At 36.5% G+C, this 27,915-nt stretch overlaps 1 protein-coding gene across 11 annotated transcripts in view; it reads right to left on the bottom strand.

The window, feature by feature from the left end:
- Nucleotides 1-27,915, bottom strand: part of LOC102233011 (teneurin-3) — a 323,707-nt gene that overhangs the window by 216,338 nt on the left and 79,454 nt on the right. For 10 of the 11 annotated variants that reach the window (XM_023333407.1, XM_023333406.1, XM_023333410.1 and 7 more), the window contains exons 3-6: nt 16,752-16,874; nt 12,281-12,401; nt 11,964-12,034; nt 11,112-11,399 (exon numbers count right to left, since the gene is read on the bottom strand). In XM_023333407.1, the coding sequence (XP_023189175.1) occupies nt 11,112-11,399; nt 11,964-12,034; nt 12,281-12,401; nt 16,752-16,854 (583 nt within the window). In that variant the 5' untranslated portion in view covers nt 16,855-16,874. The remainder of the gene's footprint in view (nt 1-11,111; nt 11,400-11,963; nt 12,035-12,280; nt 12,402-16,751; nt 16,875-27,915) is intronic. The other variant, XM_023333411.1, reaches the window with a different exon arrangement.

The following is a 27,915-nucleotide window of genomic DNA, read 5'->3' as shown; positions in this document are numbered from 1 at the left end:
GTCCTCCCACTCAACAGGCCTGCCTGTAAACACACAAACACACACACACACGCATACATACACACACTAGAGTAAAATGCTTTTGTTAGCAGCCTAATCCCATTTAGTGAAAGCCGTATGACACTCCGAAGGACGGCCAAGGCGAGGTGGGAGTGTGTTAGTTTGCATGTTAAAAATAAGCAGGAATTAAAGCTGTGTGTATGTGTGTTTATGTGAAGTTTCTCAGTAAAATTCCCCATATGTTGAGGTCAGCCGCACTATCACTAGCTTTCCAGACACTTCTAGGAAGGCTACAATGTATGTGTGAGAAACAGAGAAACAGACAGAGGAGGGGGTGAGATATTAGAGTGGATGATGGTGAAGAAAGGATCACTGGGTCCTTTTGCAGTGATTAGCATTCAGTCTACCTTTTACTGATTAGGGATCATATTTTGCACAGCTGTTTGAAGGTGTTGATAGATTTATTTGATGTCTTAATAACACTATGTTCAACATATTGGATAGATAGATGAATAATAATATAGAATGGCCGGGTAATCTAGTTGCGGCATCAAATAAATTAGAACTAATTCATCTTCAATGTCTTTAAATTAGAAAATTTGTTGTGGATCAACACACACCTGTCCCTCATATATAATACACAGTTTACTTTCCAACTCCCTCTGCAGAGTATTTAATTATCTGAGAGCCAATTGATGTTCCACCATGGTATCAGAGTTGCTGACATATCACACTGCTCTAAATGATAGAATTCTCCATGGTTATGGTGAGGAATTGAATCTTAGTGGTCACCAGGGGAGCACCAACTAAACAGCCGCATCAGCACAAAACATTGTGTGAAAGATTTTTTTTTCTTCATCGGGCTCCACAAAAGTACTCTGAGAATAATGGTTTGTTTCTGAGTAAACCCAGACATTAAGGAAAATAGCTGTGCTTCCGTCAGTAGTTTTAAACAGAGATCAAACGCTGCGTGTCGGAAAGGAGGCGTCAAGTATCATCAATGAAAAAAGTTTCAAACATGCAAAAAGAATATTTATGCAGCAAAAAAGTAAATTAATTTAGTTTGGAAAACTGTCAAAAAATAGTCTTAAATCTCTGATTTATACACTTTAACTGTGGATGTGAAGACAGAATTTTCCCATCCACATAGATATAGAGTTTAGCATTATAGTGAAAGCCGCAATTATTCATTTGGGACAGTAAAGCAGTTAGGCTTCTTCTTTGAATTCAAACACCTGTGATTCTGATAATGCTGGACAGGACACAGAAAAAGAAGAGAAACTAAACCAAAGAGAGTCTGATAATGCTGGACAGGACACAGAAAAAAAAGAGAAACTAAACCAAAGAGAGGAAGAGAGATATTTCAAGTATGACTTAAGAACACACCCAAAGAGACCAAGTCCTCTTGACTATCCTGGTGTGAAAATGTCATTTTTATGCAAAATCCCACAGCTTGACGCTGGGTGGGAGTGGGGAGGGGAAAGAAAATTTAAGAGAAACGGTTCACATATACATTTATATGACAGTAATTTGGTCATAAAAAGTCCAACCACCTATTACAAAGTGTTTTCCATATATGGGAGAGTGTGGTTGTCTTTTACACAACAAAAAAATTATCTTTAAGTAGTTAATTTTACCTTGATATTAGTCATATTCCCTGCAGACCAGGATGTATAACTGTGATCCCCACCTAATAAATCATGTTCTACACAATCAGTCAATCAGTCAGTCCATCAATCAATCATTTAATCAATTAGTTCATCGATCCTTTTTTATCCTTTGGACTGGTTCCTATCTGCAATGGTACACCCTGAACGAATCACCAATTCATGTCAGGGCAACACAGGGACACACAGGACAAAAAACCAACCACGCACACACACCCCCACATGCCCACACACACACTCATTCCAAAAGATAATTTTGAGAAACCAATTAACCTAATAGTTATGTTTTTGGACTATTGGACAAAGCCGTAGTTAATTAAAAAATGGTGGAGATCTATGTTTAGTTTCATTAAATGTGTTTCTTGTTTTGTAACTTTTGTGTTTTATTGCATTCTGTGTTAGTCTGCAAAGCACCTCTGAGTACCCTCTATAAATACAATGCATAAAAACAATAACACTTAGTTCAAATGAGGCAAGACTTCATTTTGACTGCTTCATTTTCATTCAGTTTTCTTAGAAACAGTTCAAGTCAGAGAACAGAGGCAGAAAGAAGCATAAAAAGAGGACACAGTGGCACTGTTCTTATGAGATAAAGATCAGAAAAGATAAAGGGAGAGGAGGGAAAAAAGCAAACGAGGGATTGAGAGAGCAGAGGGGTGGGTAAGAGAAAACGGCTTGGTGGTAATGTCCTTATGATGTAGTGCCTGTCAGAGCATTTGCTTCAGAGGCCAAATGATCCTGTAAGAACAGCGCTCCTATTGATCCAGCTATCACACAGCACCACATACTAATTACTGGGTGTAAATGTGTATGTATGTGAGAAAGAAGTAAAAAAAAAATTAGGAGCATAACATGGCAGTAGAAATCAAAAAACAAAGAAGAAGTCAAAGCCAGCTGAGGAGATAGACAGCAGGCGTGTGTGTGTGTGTGTGTGTGTATGGTCTAGCTGTGTAAATCTGGATATGACACTTGGTCAATACGTCAGGAACACAGTGATAGATATGGAGCCCAGTCTCAACCTGATCTATTTGATATTTGATCTCCATTCTCACCTTGACCACTTTCAGTGCTTTTGATGCGACACACACTCTCACACACATACATCAGCTCACTTTTCAGAGAGCACAAAGGCATGCAACACACACACCCCTGCTGGACTTGTTTAGATTGGAAATCCCTGAAATGTTACACACATTGAAGATGAACAGAGTAACTTAAAACCATACAAATTTAAAAACCTTCTATTTAGGAGCAATTTTAATCTAAGACTGAAACTGTTTTGTTTTTTTTACATAGATTTCATATGGAAGCACATATAAGTGATATCAAATACAAAACATGCCTATGTCAGCAGAATGAATGTCCTGTATAGAGTGTATTAAGATTATTTTACACTTTCTTAGATAACGTATAGCTTGGAAGTGTGAGGAAATACACACAAAGAACCCCAACAAATTAGTTCATATAGAGCCATCAGATGTCCTGTTTTTCACATAATAAAGTTTTATTGCATTAAAAAAAAATAAACTAAATAAGTAACTAACGTCACACACACACAGCTTGGCAAAAAAAAAAAAAAAGAACCTGGCACACTACATATCTGCAGTTAACAACATTTTATGCTTTTCTAAAGTTATTAAAAAAACTACTTATATCCGCATATTACTAAGCATACAGAGCACCTGCATATCAAGGTAGTTGCAATATCTATGCATCAATAATGCAGCAATGGTGTAAGAAAAATGTCCTTAAATAGATCCTGGTGAATGTGCATGTATAATTTCTCCATACTTACACATTCACTGTGGTTATTGCTGTGATTTGTCATATCCAGCAAATATCTTTGTTTTTTTTCTCTCATGTTATATTTGTTTGCATGTGTGTGCATGTGTACTAAGGCTATCAAGAATATACCATGGAGATCTTTTGCGACTAGAACAGTAAGCGCACAGGCACCCTGTTTGAGGTAGTTGATGTTCAGTTCAACTTATGCATAATTTATGAATTTATCATATAAACCTGCTATGCTAAATTGAACACTCTTACACACACTCGCGTAGATGTGACCGCAACACATGCCCATATTTATTTGCCATTGTTGTGAACAAATCTTTGGCCCTTGTACATTTCTTCGTTTTATTTGCTAAACATACATAGATCAGATTATCAAGTAAATATGTGTCACACAAAGTTCACCTAAGTAAATTTAAAATTAAGTTTTCAAATGATGATTACCTACACACTAGTAAAAACAATTATTCAAACCAGCCTAGCCTTGAATGAAAAAGTAGGCACCCTGTTAAATCACGAGTCAACAATTTCCACAGTCACCTCTAATTTGACCTTTACCCTACAGCCAGACATGCAGAATCAGGAAGTTACATACATAGAACAGAATGAAGTAGGCAGAATCTCAGAAAGTGACACATCATCTTATCATGATCTAGAAAAAATCAATAATAGATTAAAAACAAAATCATTGACATCTATAAATCTGAGAACGCTTTCAGAGGAATATCTAAAGTATTGGACACCCCAGAGCCACAGTGAGAGCCAATATCCACAAATAAAGAAAAGTGGAAACAGTGGCAGACTGGAAAGGAGCTGTAGTCGAATTGTATGAGAGAAAAGAGAGACGACTTATATAATGTTTGCCTTACAGATTAGTAACATCAGACAGAGCCAAAGCACACAGCCAAGATGGAGCTGGAGCGGCTTTGGGTTAAGTTTGTTCTAGAGAAGTGCAGAATGATATTTAACTTGAGAGAACAACTGTGGACCATCCTGCTGATGGCCATTCATGGACTCTCTCATATCCAACAGAGTCAGAAGATAAAATGTATGTGTGAAAGCCTATAGAGAATCTCCTATAGGAAAATAACTAACACCAAAGCTGCCACAACAGTGTTCTAATAAATATATTTTACCTTTACTACTACAAGTAAAAATAAAGTTCAACTGCAATACTAAAATTTTTCTTTTCAACTTCAGCATGACATGAAACACAACTTATATAAAGCAGGAGAGAGAGAAAATTCACCCCAGTGAAATAAACACTCATATAAACAAAAAGAGGATATTCGTTGATATAATTTTATCATTATTATATAGTATGTACTTACAGTATATACACATTTTGAAACATGGCACTGAGTTGAAAATGATGCAACATCAGCTGAAACTCACTCTGAACCCAGAAGAAATGTTTTGTGGTTTAGTATTAATCTGCATCATCTTCAGAGGTTGAAGTCCTTGCATATTTTCAGTCTTGTAGTTATGAACTGATTTCAGTGAAACACTGAAAATGTGAGCACCTGATTCTGAAAAGGTCTTTCAGTCACTGCTTTTCTGATCTTCTGTGTAGTCTGCCTCTGGCATGAAACTGAATTTGATTGTTTTTTGTGCACTAATAACATGTGACTGCTCAATAATTACATCTTAATCTAAATACTGAGTATCTAGCAGCTATTATTTGCATGATAATTATAATAACAAGAATACAAAGAATAGTAATAATGATAAAAGAATGAAGCTGAAAAAAAATATATTACGACCACTAACCCATTTAATCCCACCGGCAACAATTGTTGCCAGACATTCATTCATTTCTAACTTCTAGAAGCTCTAAAAGAATTGTTTTGACTTTTGGCAGTTAATTGAAGTTTTAAAATAAAATAATAGTGTGTCTACTCCAAGCAATATCAATTTCATGCATCTAGTGTGAAAGGTCACATGACCAGACCTCTTTACTTCCTGCCTGTGGCCCTGGAGGTAAATGTCTGTCACAAACCTGTACAAGAGGAAGTCAGTAAAATACTTTAAAAAACAAATATAAATAAAATATTTTGAACATATGTTCTTTCAAGTGTCTTCTACTGGTATATAAAGATATATATATATATAATTGTATCCCTTCATTCATCTTTTGATCATAAGAAGAGTGAATGTAAGCATGGCAACAATTGTTGCCGCTAGCATAATACATAGACAGCACTATACTGGTCTATGCACTGAATAGATAGATAGATAGATACATCTTTATTGTCATTGTCACAAGAACAACGAAATTTAAAAAGTGCCATCAGTCAGTGCATATGCTTAAAAACAAAAAAAATAACTGTCTCACAATTCACACACAATGTAAGAAATAACAAATAACTGGAAAAACAAAACAAAACAAAAAAAACTAATAAATAAGAACAGCCACATTCTCACATACATCATTCATGATGATTAATGGTTGTTTTTGATTGCATTTAGTTTTGTTATTGCTATCGGGTAAAAACTGTCTCAGACGGTTGGTTCTTGTTCTGGTTGCTCTGTATCTTCTGCCTGAAGGCAGCAGTGTGAACAGAGAATGTCCAGGGTGAGAAGTGTCCTTTGTGATGTGTTGTGCTTTTCTTAGACAGCGGTCGCTGTGCAGGTCCTCCAGTGAGGGGAGAGGGCAGCCAATGATTTTTTGGGCTGTATTCACAACCCTTTGGAGAGCTTTCCTTTGAGCCGTCTCTGCTACCATACGCAGATACAGTAAGTCAGTATGCTCTCTATGGAGCACTTATAGAAGGACACCAGCAGCTTCTCCTTGATGCTGTTCCTCCTGAGAACCCTCAGGAAGTACAGTCTTTGCTGGGCCTTTTTGTCAGCTCGAAGGTGTTCATGTTCCATGTGAGGCCCTGCTCAATGTGGACCCCCAGGAAACGGAAATCAGCTACCCTCTCCACACATTTTCCCCCAATGGTCAGTGGTGTAATGTCTGTTTTTTTCCTCCTGTAATCTATTATGAGTTCTTTTGACTTTGAGTTGTTGAGGAGCAGATTGTTCTCCCTGCACCACACCAACAGCCGCTCCACCTCACCCCTGTAGGCGGACTCGTCGCCTCCTGAGATGAGCCCCACCACTGTGGTGTCATCAGCAAACTTGATGATGGTGTTGCTGTGGTGGGCAGCAACACCAGCAATGACGTGTTGATGCCCATTGCTACGTGGGCAGCAATGACGACTACAAAATACCTAAAACGAGTTTAGGACAGGGCCGAGGTGTACTGCTTGGTCTGGTGGAACAGGGAGAATTTCCTCCTGGATGCAGATTTGTTCATACTAACATTTTCACCTGATTTTGCCTCATAGATGAAATGACCAAATGAGGTTAAAGGTCACATTGAAACAATGACATCTGCAGGATGTGGCATTGAATCTCTATGTGTCTAAAATATTTGTGAACACTCATGTAACCATTCTTTGTTATAATAGGTTATGCATGTCATGAATTTGCTTATTTTATGGCCTATGTATAAATAGGCCATATTTGTGTAATTTAGACTATGGAGTTTCCCATCGGCAACAATTGTTGCTGAGTATAAAACCTACATTTTCACTAACATAACCAACATAAAATGTAATAATTCATAAATATCATGTGTTAGGGAGGTCCAAGGATTGAAATGCATGCACTTATTTTGCAGGAAAAAATTTGGGATTAAACTGAGCACCTGAAGGTTCCTCACATGTCCTCAGATTTGCATATCACTAAACATACAGAGCACCTGCATATCAAGGCAGACGCAACATCTATGTATCAATAATGCAGCAAAGGCTTAAGAAAAATTTAATTTTAATCCAAGTAAAAATGGTACAACTATGATGGTTAAAAGCTTTCTGTGTGCTCAGTGGGAGTGTGTGTGTGTCTCTGTATAAGAGTTGAGGTTATAGTGTTAAGCAGCTTAGAGATGCCAAATGGATTAAGGGTTTTGTTGACACATAGTAATCTAGTTAGCAAAGACAAAATAGAGTTCTTCCACTATCTGTCTGCCTCTATAGTTTTCTTGTTCTTAATCATCTCATCTTCAAAATCCAGAGAAGACAGTTTCCTTTCATTTACCTATTTTATTTTTCCTGTCTTTTCTAATAGTTCATTTGAACAGACAGTACTATACATGTTGTATTTATAATATAACAACTGCTTTATGCATTCTTGATTGCTTTATTGAACCGGATATGGGAAAAGTGACAAATACACCTACTGTATGTCAGTGAATACATCTGTGTCTCCTGTTTTTACACCGGTGAAGTTGAGATCATCAGTATCAAATAACGGGGCAAGCGCCAGCTGAGCACCCATGGGTTCAGACACCATAAAAGCGTTAATCTGGCTGTGTGTTTGCGCGCATGTTTGCGTGTGTGTCCACTGGGGAGCCAGACAGACGTCTGCGGTCTAATATTTCCTCTCAGGAGAACAAACACAGAGAGGCTTCTCTCCTTTCCCATCCTATCTTTATTCTCAACTTTCTCCTTTCCTCTTTTATATTGTTACATCCCCCCCCACTTCTCTGATCTTTGTCTCTCCTCACTTCACCATCTCACTTTGGTTTGCTGTTTATTCTCTTGCCGTCTTCCGAAGAACACTGATGAAATAACAAAGGGTTTGGTCTCGACTTTCCTCAGTTATATAACATCTTAAAGATCTCTGTTACCAAATCTAAGATCCACAATCAAAGGTAGTTTTGTTCCACAGAGAAGTCCTACTTTGCAGTTGAGGATTTTAGCTTTTCTGTGTGTCTGCCTTACAACAGAGCAGTCCTTCACTAATGACGGGGTTGGTGTATGTAAGCATGACCATGTGTTTCCTTTCAAGATTTAAAAAAAAAGTAAAAAGAAAAAAACTAATTAAAAACAGAATTTTATACAAAACATCAAAAAATCTGAGCCTAAGTTTGAAGTAGGCAATGCTGCTTTTGTACTGCCACACTGGATAAGATCAACTTGAATTGTCCTTTATTAATGGTTAAGAACAATTAGGTCAAAGAAAAATCAATAATTTTGGTTAGCTTTACAAAGGCAGCATTGAAAGACATACACACACTGAAAACAAGAAAGGAGAAATGGTTTCCTTGACTGCTGTGCACTTCAGATACAACTGTATTCTAGAACAGTTTGTTCATCCTGTATGTCCAACCTGAGCCTTTTTAGTTTGATGTTCTGCCACTATTATTATGACTGATCCTTTTCATAAAGCATAAGATCTGAGGTGATTGGAATGACTTTTGATGCTATAAAAATAAGATTGGACTTTACTCTTTTTTCTTTTTTTTTTGGAGCTGCCATTTGCAGCAGAGAGCTGAAATCTATCACTTAAGATCGGAGATGAAGTAGTCAATTTGTGAATTTCTGTATACAGTACAATAGATAGGTATAAGTTAAATAAAATAAAACAAAAGGGAGACAGTAAAAGAAACGTAATGGGACAAAGTTAATTATCTGTTTTCTAATATCAATTTTACAACAACATGTTAAAATGACCAACATTATTACTGGAAAGTAAAAATTAAAATGTAATTAGCATTTCATAAGAAAGTTAAAAGTCTTCAGGTAGAAGTCCACTGGAACCAAGAGAAGTTTTAAAGGCATTAGGTGTATTGCACTTTCAGGCATTTCTGCACTGACTGTGTTTGATATCACATGACTGCATCTATCTCCTACATACATAGTCAATGTTTCTGATAAAGTGGAGTCACACAAAATTGCATGACTGGGCGATATTCCTTTTAGGCCAGCAACAGCTGTTAAAGATTTCTGAAAAGTGTCCCAGAATAAATAAAAAGTGAACAGTCTTTTACTTAAAAAAATCTTAAGTAAAGACTACTATCATATTAGGTGCAAACCCTTATTAATCAAACTTAACTCCAGCACCAGCAGTATAGGATTTCTTTGTCTCCAGAACATTTTTGCCAGAGGCTGCCTTTATCAGTAATGACTGAAACAGCACTATATTTAGATACAAAGGTCTTTCTCTGGGATCAGTTAAATCCACAGATAGACCATTTTTTACATTTACTTCTTACCTGAAATTTGTCCAGTTTTTCAACCACTCAGCAAATTAGACTACAAGTATCATTAATAAACCTAAATTAAAATTGTTTAAATTCTCAAGTTTTTACAATCTCTGTCTGTGTTGTCTCAGTATCTGATTCACAAAGCAATTGACATTGATAAGCCAGTGCAAACACGAAAAATCAATTTGTAGCGCATCGTTTGCTCATTCTTGCTTTATATTGCAGTTATTCTGGCATAGAATATATACTCTGCCACAAATGCAGCAGCAACAGAAATGGCAAACACGTTAAAAAAACAAATTGATTGCGGGGGTGCGGTGGTGGCCGCACGACCCACATGTTGGGTTGTGCGGCCTTGCCGCATGTCTTCCCTTGATCCCATCTCTTTCTTGACAAACTACTTTCAAATAAAGGCCACTAGAGTCAATAAAACCTTAAATAGAGCAAAGTGCATATATAAGATCAAGTGGAAGGTGCCAACATGTTTTCAAACAGCACTAAAAAACTTCCCACTGTGGCTAATGCATATTAAAATAATTCAGCATATTAAAATATATCAGTACGGATGGACTGATATAAAGATTGGACTGAAGATTACACAGTGTCAGCCAAATACACTGCGGCTCTATTTGAGTCACCTCACCTCCGTACATATACCCAGACACACACTTAGTTCTTGCTAAGGCGTGTGCAAACACACACGCACACACAAACATAAACACAGCTGTGCTTTAAAAAGTCAATTAGCCTTGGAAAACTTGACGACTACTCATTTTTAGAGATACGAAGAGTTTCCTCCAGAGCACTGACATCCACGGCATCATGTCATTTAATAAAAACATGATCAAACTTAATATAAGTAAATGCAAGGACTCAGCAGTTTGTCTCGCTGTTAATTACAATGTCCCATCTTTTAATGAAAACGTGTATGTGCTGAGTTTAATGAAAACACACTGTATTTCATTACATGTGTGTGTCTGTGAGGGGGTAATGCATTAAACTCTTCACACATGCACACCTGTAAGAGAAAATTGCCTTGAGAATAACTAATATGCATTTCATACACAGAAGCACATAAACACAGATGCACAAACGTCCCCCATCTTCCATGATCATTAAAATAAATAAACGTGTTCAGGCAGCTACCTTGTGGTCATTAATTAAATAATTAGCAGGGCATTTTGAGTTTTGTCCTCCTTTCACACCCCATGCACCATGCAAAAGACACAGACTCAATGCAGTCTAGCAAGCCTACCTCTGACTGGCTAAAAATCTTTGTCTAAGAAAGGGCCTAGTCAAAGTTTAGAGTTATGTTTAAATGGAAGGTTCAGATGTTACCCTAACCATGGACAATATTCCTGAAAATTCTTTAATGTGACTGGATTGAAACAATTCTGGAGAAGAGCAAGCTGAAGAAGAGTGTATCCCAGGTATCTCAAACATTGTCTGATATTAAAATTTATTTGATGATCTTAAATGTACAGGTGTAACAAAAAAAAAAACTCTACAGATTTCCTGAGCACCAAGTTATTCTAAAATATTCAAAGGGTTAAAAAAAACAAAAATGTTTTCTGACAGCTACATATTAAGCCACTAAAGTCAAACTCATGTCCTACCATTGTCGCTGTCTGACTTGTTCTCATGTTCCGTGTCCGTAAGTGTCAGCACCGAGTTGGAGCGGCTGGACAGGCAGGAACTCCTCCCAGATGATTTACCCAGACCTCCTCGGCCCCACAGCCGCATGGCACGCTCCGGTGACATCACGGCCTGACTCTCTGAGTCCACGTCTTGTGCCGTGCCAACTGAAAAACCGTGATGGGGAAGGCCAATGTCGGAGCAGAACGGGAGGCCTCGGCGTGGAGGGGGCTCACAGATCCCCAGCTGACGAAGACTGAAATGTTGGCCTACAAAGCAAGCAAAAGGATGGTAATTTATTATGTCAACTAAATGATTTACAATTTCTTTTAAAGTTAATTTTAAAAAATATATTTTAATTAACCTTCATATTTATTTGTAAAGTAGTACAGTTTTTCTGTTAATAGCTTTAATCAGAGTCAATAAATGCCACTCTTAAAAGTTCAATAGATAACTTTGTACATCATTTTAGCATCATTTGAATTGAAGTAGGAAGTTTGAATGTCTATTTATTTAACTGCAGATATAAAAGTGTGTTTTATATTTCTTTATAACAACATAAATAAAAAGGGATTTTTTTTTTAGCTTTGATATAAAAGAACCAGAGAGCAAGAACTGCCTGTCTGAACTTTATTTGTGAGATAACAAGCTGGATTAATAATGTTTTACAGGTTTAAAATGATTTCCTTGAATACTGTAATTAAACCATTTTTGAAAATTAAATGTCATATCCTGAACATGTAAAGTGCAATTTTAGGTGTTTATCTCTAAAGATGCTTTATGTTATGTGCTTTTAGTCTAATGTTTGTGTGTGTATGTGTGTGTAGACTTACCATGTCTGGTATAATTATCCTGTTCACGGTGAACCATCTCCTTGTGCCCCTTGGTGGTACCGTACAGTAACCTGTGAAAAGCAAAGAGCAAAGTGTTTTCTGGTTTATTTTAGATCTGTGCTGGTGAAGAGAAAACACTAACAGGTAAGCTCTGTTATTTTGTTTTTTTTTAATCTTCACATTTCACATTGTGCTGATACTGATTTTTAAGAATTTCACAAAAAAATAAATAAATAACATGACCAAAATGAGAAAGACTCCCTATCCGTGTTAGAATTTTAGACAAAATGTAAATTTCTAAAGTGATAAGCCCTGACCTGGTTTGGTCTTGGTGCTGGTCGAAGGCTCGGAGCGTTTCACTAGATGAGTAAGACTTCTGAGTGGGGACCCGGAGTCCCTGCGAGCTGATTGCACAGTCCTCACTGTCCCCTGAAGACCCTAACACACATTTTCAAACACAAATAGAGACAGCTTGAGCCTGAATGTGAGTCTTTTAAAGAAGCAGGGAACTACTTGAACTCCTTATAATAACAAGAGGTATGCTGTGAAAAACAAATTTGTTAAAATGGAATGGCAGAATAGAAATAAACACACTCACATTGTAAACATTGAAGTAGAATCTGCCATGACTCATATTGTATGGGATGCTTGTGTAATTTACCACTGCGGCTCCATTCAGACCTGTACTTAGAGCACGCAGGTGTAAATGCAACCAGGGTGACACACATTTGTCCAAATTTAGTCACAGTCTGAATGCAAATCTGCCAAAATGAAAGACCACCTACTGACCTGGTGATAATCCACGCAAGCTGCGGAGTTACACCCTGCACTTTTTTTTTTTTGCTCGCTCAAGAAAGAAATCTCTCTTGAATGCATTGTTAAAAATCCGGCACAGCTGTCAGCTCGCTTAAAAGGATGCAGCAGCTGTCTGTGGGAATATTCTGAAGATGCGAGTTTTCCGTTTGTATAATGGAAGCTCACAAATCATGCCTAAATCTAATTAAATATGAATTCCTGCCCAGAACACAGAAAGTCTAAGTAGTGAGCTTTCCTTATACAAATGGAATAAACTTTGCATTATTTTTTATAAAAAATACTCTCAGTTGAAAAGTTGGGTGAAAGGAAGTAAAGCCCTAAGTGGACGATTTCCGGGGGCTAAATTGCTCTCTTAACTGCTGATGGAGATGTACTTTTTTCATAAATATTAATCCTGTAAAGCCTCATTCAAACCTTTGTGCTGAACTTCCTCAGACCTACATTTATCTGTTCAATTGTTGTTTAGTTTAAATTTCTTTATCTTATTATTATAAATTCTTAAGCTGTATAATCTCTGTTCGATTTGCTCTGTAAGCTGTTTGTTCCAGGTGTGTGTTTCTTCAGTTTTTTGGATGTTATTCTATCCAGCTCATGTTTCACACATACAGAATGAAGTGTAAAGTTTACTGTTATCTTACTAATAAGAAGCTCCCCTTTTCATTATCATGTTGTGGTAATAAACTGTTAACAACACTCTGAAGTGTTATTATTTGGCAACATGATTATTTTTCCAAGCAGTTGGACATTACTGACACATATAGAAATAATAAAAAAAGACGCCGTCTGGTCCTGCCATCACAGCTTTATTTGGAAACGATTTGCAAGCAGAAACTATGGCAGCAGGTGAGCTAAACCTTTGTTGTTAAAACATGTACAGACTCCTTCACACTAATTCAAAGAGGAAGGTAAAAAAGTTAGAGATCAGCACAAACAAATACACGCACACATCTGAATCCTCTCGTTAATCACAGAGGCTGTTTTCAAGTGTGTTCAAGTAAACATACGAAAGTATGAAAAGCCTGAAACGTTTAACTGTTACCACATAGACACAAATTTAATAGATATAAAAAAAAATATTATTCAGTGGCCTGAAATCAGAGCGAAAGGAGTGAAACTTAATCTACAAAGTCTGGATTTCTGCCATTTTGTCTTGTTTTTCTCTGTTTATTAATAATTTTTATGAACAGTAATTATGCCATCCACCCATCCATCCATTTTCTGTACACTCTTGTCCCTAGTGGGGTAGGGAGGGGTGCCCATCTCCAGCAAATGTTTAGGGCAAGAGGCTGGGTACACCCTGGACATGTCGCCAGCCTGTCGCAGGGCACAGTATCTATGCATTTAAAAAAAATAAATTTAGAGTAGTACTGTAGTTGTTGGAAACATTTCACTAGAAGAGATTCCACAGGTATTTTGATAGTTCAGAAAATGTTTAAAAATGAGACGATAATGGGTAAAGGAGCTGAGACAAAACACGTTTGAAGAATGTATATCTCTATCAGAAGTTCATGGTACTTTTTTTAAGAATCTGCAGGTCAGCTCTCTGTTTCTTCATGTAAAGTGAACCACCTGAAAGCCAAGGATACCATACAGCCCTATAAGCCAGTAATCTACATCTCATCGGGATCAGCTCTAAACATGGAGGTTGCTCTGCGCACTCTTTCTCACCAGCAAGAAAGCCTCTGGCTTTTCCTCCACTTCTTCTTGCAACTCAGATTTTTTTAAAGGCGGAATCCATTTCTTTACACTTTCACTTTCAGATGACAACCTTCCTTACTATCTACTGCTGCAATTTAGTGCATCATTTAGTCTGATAAAAGTACCACAAAATATTCTGTGGCATTTATCTATTGCATTTGTTCAAATGTTATCCTTCTGTGTAGCAGATTTGGATTCAAACTGACATTTAAAAGAGTTCCACTAAATTCTACTAACCAGACCCTCCTTGGATAAATCTGTGAGGCCCTCAGTCAAAAGAAAAAGTTAAACAGTCCTTGATAAGTGACTTTTTAACCTTATTTCAGTTCAAGAAAGCATTAAGAGAGGCCACTGTCCTGCTCAAGGACGCTTCGTGGTATAGAGGACTCGCTAATGTACTAACTGGAGGACAAACACTTTATCATCTGAGCTTTGACCATCTGCTTAGGGCAAACTATATGTAGTGCATACAAAGGTGGTTAGCTTCAATGTACAGTGATGTGAAAAATATCTGCTCTCTCAAAATTATTTCCTGTCACTGCTTTTTTTTTTTTTTTTGCTACAACTAAATGTTCAGATCAGCAAACAAAATTTAATAACAGAAAAAGAAATAATGAGAAAATACAATTCCAATTTTTATTAACATTACCTATGCAAAGTGCTCAAGCCCCTGGGTGTTTCACCATTGTTATTGATTTTTTCAAATCAACCATGGTCAACAAATTTTGCTTTTTTGACACCAAAACATACAAAAAACCCTTTCATGTCAAAGTCAAAACTGATTTTTCCAGAAATAATAAAAATACAATAAATATCTGTTACATAAAACAAACAACTGTAAAGGGAAAACTAGCTTTCCCCTTGACATAAGTGTTTTGTTTTTTTGTAGTTTTGTTTTTTGTTAAAAAAGCCAAATTATGTTGATCATGATCGATTTGGAAAAACCAACAATTACAGGAAAAAAATATTCTATGTGAAAATGTAATTCCTTCCCCCCTCCCTGTCCGTCTTAGTTAAAGCACAATGTTGCTGTGATCAACCACATTTTTAGTGCAGTTTCCCTTCCAGGCCTGATTTCTATCAGAAATCCTTGAAATAGAGTCTGTTTGGCAACGCGGAGTTCGCTTAGAGAGCAGCACACAGCACATTTTTAAAATCACACACTAAGCATGTCTATAAACACACGTATTTCAATTTTGTGAAAGTACATCTGTGAATATAACTGAGGCTTTTATTAAAACAGTGTATAATTACAAAATAAATCTGAATCTTATTAGAAAGTTTGTTTATTTCTATAACTGCTTTCACTAACTGAAACACATTATATTGATTAGCACAGGAATGGATCTTTTGAAGCCTTTATTTCTATTAATAATGCTAATAATTTGTGGCCTACAGTTAACGAAAACCAAGCATTTAAAATCAGAATGTTACATTCGGCCAATAAAAAAAATTACATAATCATGATATGATGATCATCTTAATAACAAATGTGTTGAAGACCTCCTTAAATGTTGTTATTTTCAAAAGGTATTTTTACTCTGACAAATGAATCTAATCAAAACCCATTTTCTAATTAAGCAAATGTCACCATGTATGATATAACCAGATTTAAATCCAAAATTTATAGCCATTAAGAGGAAGCTATTTCTTCCTATTTTTATTGCTCCCAGATATCATAGCCTTCAAATGCAAAGTTTTAAACTTTCAGCAAAAAATGAACAGCTCTAATCTTTAACAGTAATAAAGCCATACATGAATAATTCCCAGGTTCAATTAAATCTGAGCTTTATTTTAATATAGTCATCCTATGAATGCTAATTAATCCAAATGGCTGTGAAAAGTCCAAAATTCATAAACTGTATGAAAAGGTTAGGTCTGTGGGGGCAAACAATAATTCTGACTACACATTATTAGAAAAATTCCTAATGGCCTATTTATACAGCACCGATAACACAGAATTAAGCACAAGTTGAAAATGAACTGAGTGCATGAAAAACAAATGGTAATGATGGATAAGAGCAAATGTTGAGGCTGCAAGTTTATCACCTGCTCATAAAAATATTTACTTTGCGGTTCAGAGGACATCTTGTTTATGGGCTAGAAGTGAGAAAAAAAGTTGACCTTGCAAACTGCATAAAACATAACATTGTTAACCTTGTTGTCTTGGTTTTTGACATTAAATCATGCTAAATGTTTCCCATTTAATGTATTCATGTATACATGAATTCATGAGTGTATGAATGTATGACTGCTGTAATTGGGTTGTCCTACCGGTGTATTGTCCCTCCTTGTCTTTTCGGCTCTTCGTTAGGGAGCAGTATGGACGTCGTTCTTTCACTTCCATAATGATTCTGCTCGTGCCGCTGAAAAACATATAGGCATGCTGTTGTATAACTGCGCAAAGACAGACAAAAAGACAAAGAGAAAAAAAACAAAGATAAGTTGCAGAGTGAAGCAAATGCAGAGAGATGATATTGATCACCGATCAACACAAGGAGTAAATAAAAACGCAATGATAAAGGCTTTAAAGAAGAAATCATTTAGAAACTTTTTTTTTTTTTACACAAAAAAGATGGGAACCAACTTCTCTAAAACAGAATGGTATTGCCATGTAAGAACAAAGTAACATGTAAGAGCAAGGAATGACTGCTAGTTGCTCTTATGTAATTAGAAAACAGTTTGCTTGCCCTTATAAAAAACATATTTTTACATTAATATGACAAAGGGATCTGTTGCCTCTCATTGCCAACACACAAAAGAAGATGGAGAGAACAATCATATCACTATGGCAACCACAGAGATTGTTTGTTAGCAACAAGTTTCTCAGCTAAGACAATAGATTACCTTGTTTACCTTTCACATGCCTTCTGTCAGGGTAAAAATTCACAGATCACTTCTTATGTTACACAAACAACTATATGTCTATCCATGATGAAGCAGCAACTTTATTTTTTCTTTGTGTCTGAGCCAAATGATCCGTAGGTTGTAAATCAGTATCTTCATTTGTCTTCCAACCACTGCATTAGCTTGAAGGGACTTTTTCAGGCAAAACAACAGGTTGTGAGCAACCTAACTGTGAATGTAGGTATAGAGTTGAAGGCTGGATAGACGGGGTCCTCTGAATGACATTTAACAGCTACATTACTGAAGTTCAGCCACAATGTATGTTATATAACCATTGTAAAAAAATACAGTCTATTCTGGTGATAAAGGAAAGTGCTGATGCACACCCATGTGTGTTGCATGTTTTCGGGTAACAATGCGGGTACAGCATAGCCTTTAAAGGACTAATGAAATAAAAGTCCTAAATAACTTTCTCCTCTGCCATCGTTAATGTTTGGATGTGTTATTTGGGTTGCCTAGGGCTACTGTGATTAAGTGGAGGCAGTGTGCAGAAAGTCAGAGGTTAAACCTCCAAGTTGAAATGTGTCCCTGGGTAGGACACTGTACTCACTATTGCCCTTACATGATCTTATTGATGTGTGATTGCAAGAATTTTTTTTTATTCTTTTGCTTGATTTTAACAGAGTCTTTTGAAAGTGAATCATATTAAAATATGGCCTACAAGAGTATGGATAATATGCACATGCTATCTTTCATTTTGATTTTTTATGAGTAACATATTATTATATTTGATAGTGTAACTTAAAGGTAGCATGTATCAGTCCCTGAGACAACCTGTTATACATGCATTACACCACAGGAAATTTATATGTCTAACACATTTCAGCAACAAGGTAATTCAAATGCTTTATGTGATGAAATATAGGCCTTGCTCCATGATTGCAACACTTTTCTCAGAATACAATAATGAGGCCTTCATACAAAATTTATTAAGTAAAAGTAATGGGTATCTGTGCACCAATTATATAACCATTGACAAAGCAATCAAGGGCATTATCAAATTAAGCATATTTACAAAAACAGCAAAGTTGCCTTTGACATAATTGTCCCAGAAAAGGTGAACTTTTCAAATCTTGCACAATACTTTAGACTTTGCAACAGAATATGTTTGTTTTCCTGCACAGATTCAAAGCTCAAAACCTTTAGTCTGTTTGTATGTCAGAGTGGCTGTGTTAAAGATCTTTTTTTATTATTATTGCAGATGATAAACCTAGATGGTGGAATTATTTATATAACAAGCTGAAGCTTTTTGCACCAATTTTAAATGAATGTGATGCTTCACTTAATGATGTGATTCTGACTAGAAAAACTCATTTAAACCCTAACAAAAAATTTATATTGCCACGACAAGTTTCAGTATTAATGTGATGTTGTTTGCTGGGTGGTTTGATGTCACTGACATAATGAAGTCTTCTGAGTAAAGAGGTATTTGATTGCTGACAACCCAAAGACAAGTCAGTCCTAGATCACAATACCAACAAGACACACATGCCATCTATGGGCTATTTATTTTCAGTTGGCCCCATAAGATTGGTTGGAAGCAGGATATTAGTACATAATGCTTACATAAAGCTGAGGCAGAGAATGTTAGCAATGTCTTCAGTAGTGGCCAGACAGCTTAATAAAACAATCATCCTAATCTGAGACACTGATCCTTAAATCCTCTACCTTCTGGACCTGAGTATGTGTTGGGCTATTAAGGTCTTTAAGTATGTTTGCTAGTGTATTTGGTTAATAATGCATGCTAATCTCTGTACTGCTTGATTTGTACATCTTACCATTTTATTTAGTCAAATAAAAACCTTGGTCAAATCTACAAGTTTTGTAAATCCAGGAATGGACATTTTTGCTCATTCTCCTATGTAAAACAGCACAATTTGCATCTGCGAACACCAAATTTCAACAATTATGATAGATTTACAATTTGTTTTAAGTATGGACTTTGGGCATTTCATGCTTAGACCTGAACTATTTCATTGATGCTCCAGCTAACATTAGAGTTACTGTTCTGCTGGAAGGTGTCTCAAGTCTTTCGCCTGCTGAAGAAAGTCATTCCCACAGCATAATGCTACAATCACTTTCCATCACTGTGGAGATGAACTGTCTGCTGTGTTCCTTGGTCTTCATGATGCTGTCTTCACTCTGAGGCCTTAACAGGACAGCTGACCATTGTATTTTTGATTACATCACACTCAGCTGGATTCCATTTACTAATTGGAACTTTATGTTGTGGTATTTGTAAAAAAATATTTTTCCTCCCATTTAAAAATTATACATTAACTTGTGTGAAGCTATCAAATAAAATCCTAATAAAAATACACAACAGTTTCCAGGTTTGATGTCCACATGCAATTGCTCCAGGGCCAGGGGTATTTTTCAGTGTACTGTAATGCCAACAAAGGCATATGGGATTAGAGTTCTTCCGACGTACTGGTGACCCTAATAATTAATTTAGCACACTTACACATTTCCAATCAGGGTAAGGGCATCTCTCTGGGAATACATGGATGTTTAATCCTAAATGTCAGCATCTCCATTTCACCTGACCTACATGCCCTTGGAGTGTAGGAGGAGTAGGGAGTAGACAGAGGAGGCACAAAGGTAACGTAATATCAAGCAGTGAGTAAAGACACTTTTGCCACAGAAAATCTACAGTGTCAAAAGCTAATGAGTCTTATAATATTCATGTATTAGCTGCTGATCTACATAGGACTGGATAATAACAGTGTGTCGTGCTGTGAGTAAATGGTAGGAGTCCACTGAATGATTCAGAAGACCTGGAGAACATAAGGCGCTCTATATAGCTATTCTTTTAGAACTAGTTAAAATTTAGCCTAATAAAAAGGAAATATACTTTCATAATCTTCGTAACATCATATTTCTAAAAGCAAATAGTTTCTTGGCAACTTCATAGACTACTGATACTGTTGTATTTGCTCCAGATACAACAGTGCAGGATTGTTAATGAAATGATTTAATATTTACGTTGCTTCCAAAACAGTTGGCAATTCTGAAGATTGTTGCACCACTCTCTGTCTTCAAGATGTTTCCTGTTGCCAATTTAAAAGACTGGGAAGTGAATATGAATTTCATCACCTTATTGAAACACAGATTAAGAGCTGGGCGATGTAACTAAAACAGCCAAAATATCTCATTGCTTTTAGTCATATTATTTCTTTGTAGTATGTGTAAGAGGGACCTGAGACGTATTCATCTCAGAGCTGGCTCTTCACATATATAGTTTTTTCTTTTGTGTGCAGAAATACATTTTCTTTTGTGGCATACAATTAAAATAACACTTTTGGAACAAATATATATTTTGGGTAAAATCAGTGTTTGAAATGAATTACTAACAGATTTTTGTTACATTATTAACAATAATAAAAAACTAAAAGATGCATTGGAATATTATTGTCTAGCTACCCCACTTGAGTTTATTCATTTTTCAGTTGATGTGTTGCTTTTACGCAATTTTCATGCTCCTTTAATCTTTTTTCTCCATTTAAATTATTTATATCTGCAGGTCAGGTACAGAAGGAATCTGTGAGAAGGCAAAGGGAATGCTGTATATCCAGATGCAAATGTAGCACAGCTGAAGTAGGATAATACGCACACAAAGCCAAGACTGTTTGGGATACCAAGTGATGTTCCTTCTATATTCAAATGTCTTTCTTTCTAATGCTGAGAGATTTCCAAGTTCCACTGATGCAGCTGCTCTGACTGACTTAATGTTGCTTGATGATCTTTTGCCTGAAGTCATCTATGTCGTACAGATTGTGCTCACAGTGCTCAATGTTCTGACAGTAGCTGCAACTCTGCAGACAGGCAGGTATTAAAATGTGAACTGTAACTGCTAAAGGGGAGGTAGAAGCAGCATGTTTTCTTTGTTGTTTAATACGAGGCACATTTGCTGGAAATGCTTTTTTTTTTTTTTTTTTTTACAGGTTGAACATATTACTTTTGCTAAGTGCCAGAATTTAAAAAAGAAAATATTACATCTTAGACAAGACATCCTGAGGGCAGATATTGTACATTTCTATGTATGCAAATGTGACAGACAAGAAATGTGTGTTAAAGTGTGTTTGTTTTGCGATCTGTAACTTAGACTGTGGTAGTGAGTATTTCAGTCTGTTTTTGAATGAATGAACCATTGGAAGGATTCTGTGTTTTCAGGAAATTCAGCTGGAGCTTGTATGGGACTGATAGTCCAAAATAACAAATCAGTCTTGTCGTTTCATTGATCAACCTCAGACTGTAATCACCATAAAATAAAAAGGTAAGAAAGGATCCTGGAACAGGTGGGATTGTCAAACAAGTGTGACATAATGACACAAACATGGACAGCGGCGGAAACAGCAGGACGAGTCTGCAGGTACAAACAGAACAGAGACTAAAGGTGAGCCTCTAGTGTCCATCTATGCATGGATAAATATTAGGAAATAAATTACCTGAGCAAGGGTAATTTTCTTAAATTAATGTATTTTTTATTAAGAATAAATAAATCCAGTTTTGGCCAGTTTAAGACTTAGCATAATGCAAAACATGCAAGCTGGTGTCAGTGTAAAGCTCTGCAGAAATAAATTAGAGACTCAAAGAGTTAAGGCTCCCACATCATCAGAAGTGCTGAAATCGCCTCTAATTGACGTAGACGTGTGACAAAAATGGCCTCATTTTGTTCGCAGAGAGGCATCTGGCTCGGCTTCTCGACACCAGGCCCTGGTCAAACTATTTCGATAGAGCTCTGTGTGAAGTGCTGTGTGATTGGTCAGAAGTTTGTTGCCCTGTTTTGTGCAGAAATTAACTCAGACAGCAATGTTGATTCACTTCAACTAATCTGCATCCATTATACAGTTTGTGTATCTGCAGGAGACAGAAGTACATCTGAGGAATGTTTGTGAGAAATAATGTACATTTGTAACAATGTACATTGGCTTATTATTATAGCCAATTAAATGCTATAATAATAAGACTGTCAAATGGCTAGAACCTCCTGGATGGAAACTGCAAGATTGTTGCCCACGAAGTTACTTTGTCTTTGACCATTTTAAAATAGAGGATGCACAGAGGGAAGGAAAATCATCAAATATGTTCAAAAATACTTTAGACTTTATGAAACATTTATCCTTATATTTGTATTGAGCAGGATACAAACACTCACATTTCCAGCAAAATCAGTCCCATATGTTTTATATGCATGTAAGATATACTTTTGCTTTCAACATAAATTATGTAGTGTTCTTTCTGTCTACAGACAGACACAACTAACTAACGGAGACTTTGGATCTGGGTTTGGACTGATGAACTTTGACATTTCTGGAAGAAAACCACCTGAGGAACAGAGTGGGGTAGAGAACAGCAGTTGTTGAAGTTGTTTTGAAAGGAAAATCTGGGAACACTACAGCTAGTATGACTTTTCAGGTTAGCAAGAGCCGAATAAGAATAACATATTAGAGGCCAGCCTTGCATAGCCAAAACACGAAGCTCATATCTGAAGCCATACATGCCATTACCGATTCCATCTGGGCTGAAATGGAGTTCTGTGTAATGAGACATTCGGAGCATTTCTATCATTCCAGTCATTAGCAGGTGAATTGTAATCAAATCATGGAGCAAGTACACTAGCGTGAAAAAGTACTCAACTCCTCACAGAAATATTGTGTTTAAGATAATCAATCAGATTATATCGCACCACAATAAGCCAAGTAAATACAGAAAGTAATTTTCAAATAATGATCTATTAAGGAAAAATAAGGCATCCAAAGCAACCTGGCCCTATGTAGAAAAGTAATCGCTTGCTAAGTGGGTTCGGCCGTTTTGCCAGGAAGAACTCTGTGATAAATGGTGATGAGTCTTTTACATCAAAATGAAAACATTTTGGACGATGCTCCTTTGTAGAAATGCTTTTATTTGGAGGGTTTTATGACTTGTGAAAGTGACATGAAATTATTATTTGAAACTATATTCTTTATTAACAGAGTTTATATTTGATATAACACCTGCCTGGTATAATAAGAAACTCATGATGGGACAAAAACATTTTTAATGATATTGTAACCATTGATAATAAGATTTACATGTGAATATGTACGTGTTTTTTTAAATTGCAAATGTTATATGAAATTGTGATTATTTGCTATAGAGCATCTAGTTTAACAAAGCAGTCATAAGGAATACTGACTCTCTTTCTTTCTTTCTTTCTTTACCAATCGTAGAAACCTCCTAAAGTGCACATGTGTCACTGCCAAGAGTAATGAGAGACTGAGTTCAGTAATCAAACTGTACTTTAACTTTTCCATCACCACCATGCATTGTTGGCTTTTCATTGAATTTAAATAAACAAATGCATTTCCTACAAAACTGAAACACATGTGCAGCCCGTTCTCACATGAATGAAAAACAACTCAACAAGTAAACTAGAGCAAGTTCAACAACTACAATCTGGTCTATATTGGTAAGGTTGAATTTTATGTAGATGTATATTTCTCATAAAGGATTACCATGGATTACCATTAAGTGTGTAGCTTACCTCAGATTTCCTGTCCATCTATCCAAACCGATCGTGTAATGCCAAAATGATCAAGAAACATGTAGCAGGACTCATGTAAAAATAATCTAGCCTCTTTTTTTAAGTCACTATTTTAATTTAAAATAGATTTTTCTGTATTTCTCTGTTCTATTATTCCTCCTTTAGACCCTACTGACTTCTGATTATCCAAGTTTCTTCCTGATCTCTTTCTCTCCGGTGTTACTGACTACTTTCAATGACCTCACAAGTGGAAATCTGCTGGGATAATCTCTCTCTCTCTCTGCCTTTCCTACCTTTTTCCTTCTCCCACCTAATCCCCCTCTTTCCTAAGATTGGCAATGAGAGGGGGATGAGAAAAAGACAGATGTTTGGCACTCTTAGGAAAAAAAAAACAGTCTCTCAGTTATCTGAGCGGAAAAGCATAAACATGTCATTCAGACTTCTGATGTTGTTTAAGAATAGTCTTCATCTGCTCAGCATAATAACTGTGACTGGAAATGAGAAGCAACTGAACTGCTTTCATTGGCAAACATTTGTTTAATAATAATTCACAAATTTCTGATGTTATTTATTGCAACTGTGTTGCACATGCTGCTTACTGTATTTCTGCAACACATTGTCAAAGCAGGTTGCACTAAATAGGAGACACAAACAGAAGTCCAGTAGATTGGAGCACTTTGCACCTACTTCTTTTTTAAGGTTTTTTTCGGCGCTAGTGGTGTTTATTTCAAAGTCATCCGACAGGAAAGTGGTTTATGAGAGAGGGAATGGAGATGGAGCAAAGGTCAACGGGCCAGGACTCAAACCTGAGACGCGGGTAAGGACTGAGGGTTCTGTATATGAGTCATGCACTTTGGTGTAAAAACAGAAAGAAAGAAACGGATTACTTGTCTCTTAAAGTGACACATTTTACACACTTTGATTTTACACCTGAATGTGGGGCTGTGACAATCGTATCAAATGCAAGCAATGGGAAAATTCAACTGCCCAAACATTGTTCGACTGAAGAGATGATTTATGGAAAAATGATGCCAAACTAAACAAATCGTGAAAAAATGTCCAAATTCTCACAGAAACATAAAGATAGAATCTTAAATAACATATTTAGACAGAATATCTGCAAAAATGTTGATTTGGGGGTTAGTATAACTTTAAGTAAAATTATCAACAAGGTTTTGGCAACACTGGGTATTAGAAAGTGTGTTTTCAAAGGGACATTCTGTATGTCTGAGCTGAAGATTTCCCTTCAGTCATCAGAGCTAAAATCTGAAGTGGCTGCTGGTTAAAATACCGAACACATATTCAGCTACCCTGAGCAGCGGAGTGAGGAGCAAAGGGAGCAATGAAGGTCTAATGTAGGCGGGGAAAAGAGGCAGGTCAGCCCTTGTTAACAAAGACTTCATTGATTCCAGGTTCCTAACCTCCTCTCCGAGCTTCATTCCCTACTTTCTCTCTCATATCCATCTCTTCTTCCTTGCTGTCCTCTCTGTACATCCCCTTTGACAATGTTTAGTAATTTACATCCACAACAGTTCTGAGGATCTTACATATATTACAGTCTATATTCATCTAGTTGAAGTGTTTTCATTTTGTTTTCGTGCTTTATTCCCTTTCCTGAGATCCACCATCCCACCTCCTTCATGTTCAGGTATCATTCAGCCTCTCCAGCACAAAGGATCTATTATCCTCTGCCTTTAGTGAAAATGGCACATTCACATCAGTGTCTTTGTGCTGAACTCAATTTTAGCATTAATGTTTCTTTACATCCAGATAACAGATTTAAGGAAAGAGTGGCTATGATAAGAGTTAAGCTATGTTGTACAGGGATAAAAGATATTGTGATAATTGTGTAAAAACAGAAAGAAAAGGATGATTTATCTCTAAAAGTGACAATGACTCAGCCCTGTTCCAGTTTTATTTTCAACTATCAGGTCAGACAACATCTGATTCCTGCAGTTATATCCATATCACTGACATAAACACCTGATTCATGAATGGGATTATTGTGAGAGGACCACAGAATACGGCATGTTCGAAAGGAAGAGACAGATGCTACACAGTATTACCATCATCTGCAGCAGTAACTGGAGTACAACAAGCACAATGAACAATAATTACAGTATTACCGCAAGGATAATCACCGAGAAACAGGAGATTGGATAGTAGACAACAGGAGACAAAGGATGTGGAACAACAGAAACAAAAAACCGAAAATAGTTCAGAATAGAGCCTTTTTGCTCCAGCGCTGTGAGCTTTAACACGAACATCACTTGAATTCAGTGAAATGTTAAAGCAGAGCTGAACACACCCAACTCCTGCATTTATTCCTGCATGCTCTGAAAGAAATGCGTCGGCACAGCGCTGCAGAGTTCCTCCATTTTCTGCATGCCAACACCCTCCTCTGATGTACAGCAGAGCTTTAAACCAGCGGACTTATCCCACTTGGAACAAATCATCAGTGGATTCAGAATCCTGACGGAGCATGTAAGGATAAAAACACCAAGCACAGAGGGTTCTTAAAGGGTATATTTTAAAAGTATGTACAAATATGAAATAATATAAGTAATGAAATAAAAATAAAGGATAATCACTGACAAATGTCACTATTTCATTGATTAGTGCTTGTCTTAGAAATGGCAGCAGAGCTGTGTATTAGTTAGAGTTTAGTTTGGGCCTAAAAACCCAACCTTACACAGCCGTGGAAACTCTGTCTGAACCCGATCCGACATAACTAATTAATTTAAATTTTTGGCCTAAAACTGAAGTAAACCAAACATATTATTTTAAGTAAGAGTTTCCTACTTTTGTTTTTAGATCGTTATTTGAGTAAGCAGTGTAGCTTCTCTTGTTTGAAGCTTTTGTTTAACATCTTCCAGCTCCATTTTGTTGCTTGCTGTAATTAAAAGGTGAGTCAATAGCAAATCTTCTGGGATGTATGATTAAGGGAGAGAGAACGGTCACTTACTGCAAGTTCTTTTGCTGCATTTCTTAGGAACTAATGTTGTGTTTTTTCCTCTAAAAAAACCTGATTAAACTACTAACTGTACCAAACTCATAAGCATGAACACTAAATCATTACCACAGTGTTTCATTATAAAACAGCCTTTGAGGTTTGATGGTATCCTGCTTGAAAATGCTGAAATATAACAATGTCCATCTTATCTTGATCAGAGAAAACAAATGATTTAAAAATCACTTATGTTGACCAGGAAAACTGCAAAACAGACAAATAGCGAAAAACAATGCAAGACAAATTAGGGTTAGGTAGGTTTAGAATAAATTCTTGTGCTTCAGGCACAAAAATAGACCTAAATGAATTCAAACAATTGCTGGTTTGAAATCCCCCATTACTTTTCTGTACAGCAGAAGGACACAGTATGCATGTGCGTATGCTCTATTATTAGCATGAAGAACATGCTTTCCAGGCTGAAGTGAACCATTTTCCATCTGAGAGAAAATCCCCAGAGATTGAGGCAGAAAGTGCACTGTAGCTGTTCAGTAGCACATCTATCTATCTAAACAATAAATAGATAGATAGATTTCATCCAAAAAATTCCCAAAACGTTTTAAGTTACTTTCTTTAAGACGTGGGAGTTTAATTCTTGTGGACTCTGTCTGTGACCATCACATTCAGTAAAATGAGTTGAATGCCATTAGATAGATGAAAGCTTATTTTTCAGCATATGGAGCTTCACAACAGCACACCAAATGTATATATTTCACCAAACGTTGGAAGATGGTAGCTGATGGCATGGCTAAGGGAGTGAATGCATCATCTATGCACATGTTAATGTGCACAGGTCACAGCTAAGCGTTTCTCTATGCAATCCCTGAATATGAAATGTATCTATTACTATGCTGATTGCACACTGTGATCTTTCAGTACCTCATTTAGATTGCCAATAAAATGCTAGAGGGAAATTAGAGTATGTTTCTGCGTTACAGAACTAAACAACAATCAAAAAGCACAGCATGCTAGGAACTCTAGCAGGAAAAATATGAAAA

The sequence above is a fragment of the Xiphophorus maculatus genome, chromosome 5 (genome assembly GCF_002775205.1).
Source record: "Xiphophorus maculatus strain JP 163 A chromosome 5, X_maculatus-5.0-male, whole genome shotgun sequence".
Classification (NCBI taxonomy): Eukaryota; Metazoa; Chordata; class Actinopteri; order Cyprinodontiformes; family Poeciliidae; genus Xiphophorus; species Xiphophorus maculatus.
Note: the sequence above shows the minus strand (reverse complement) of the source record. Positions and strands in the feature narration are given on the sequence as shown.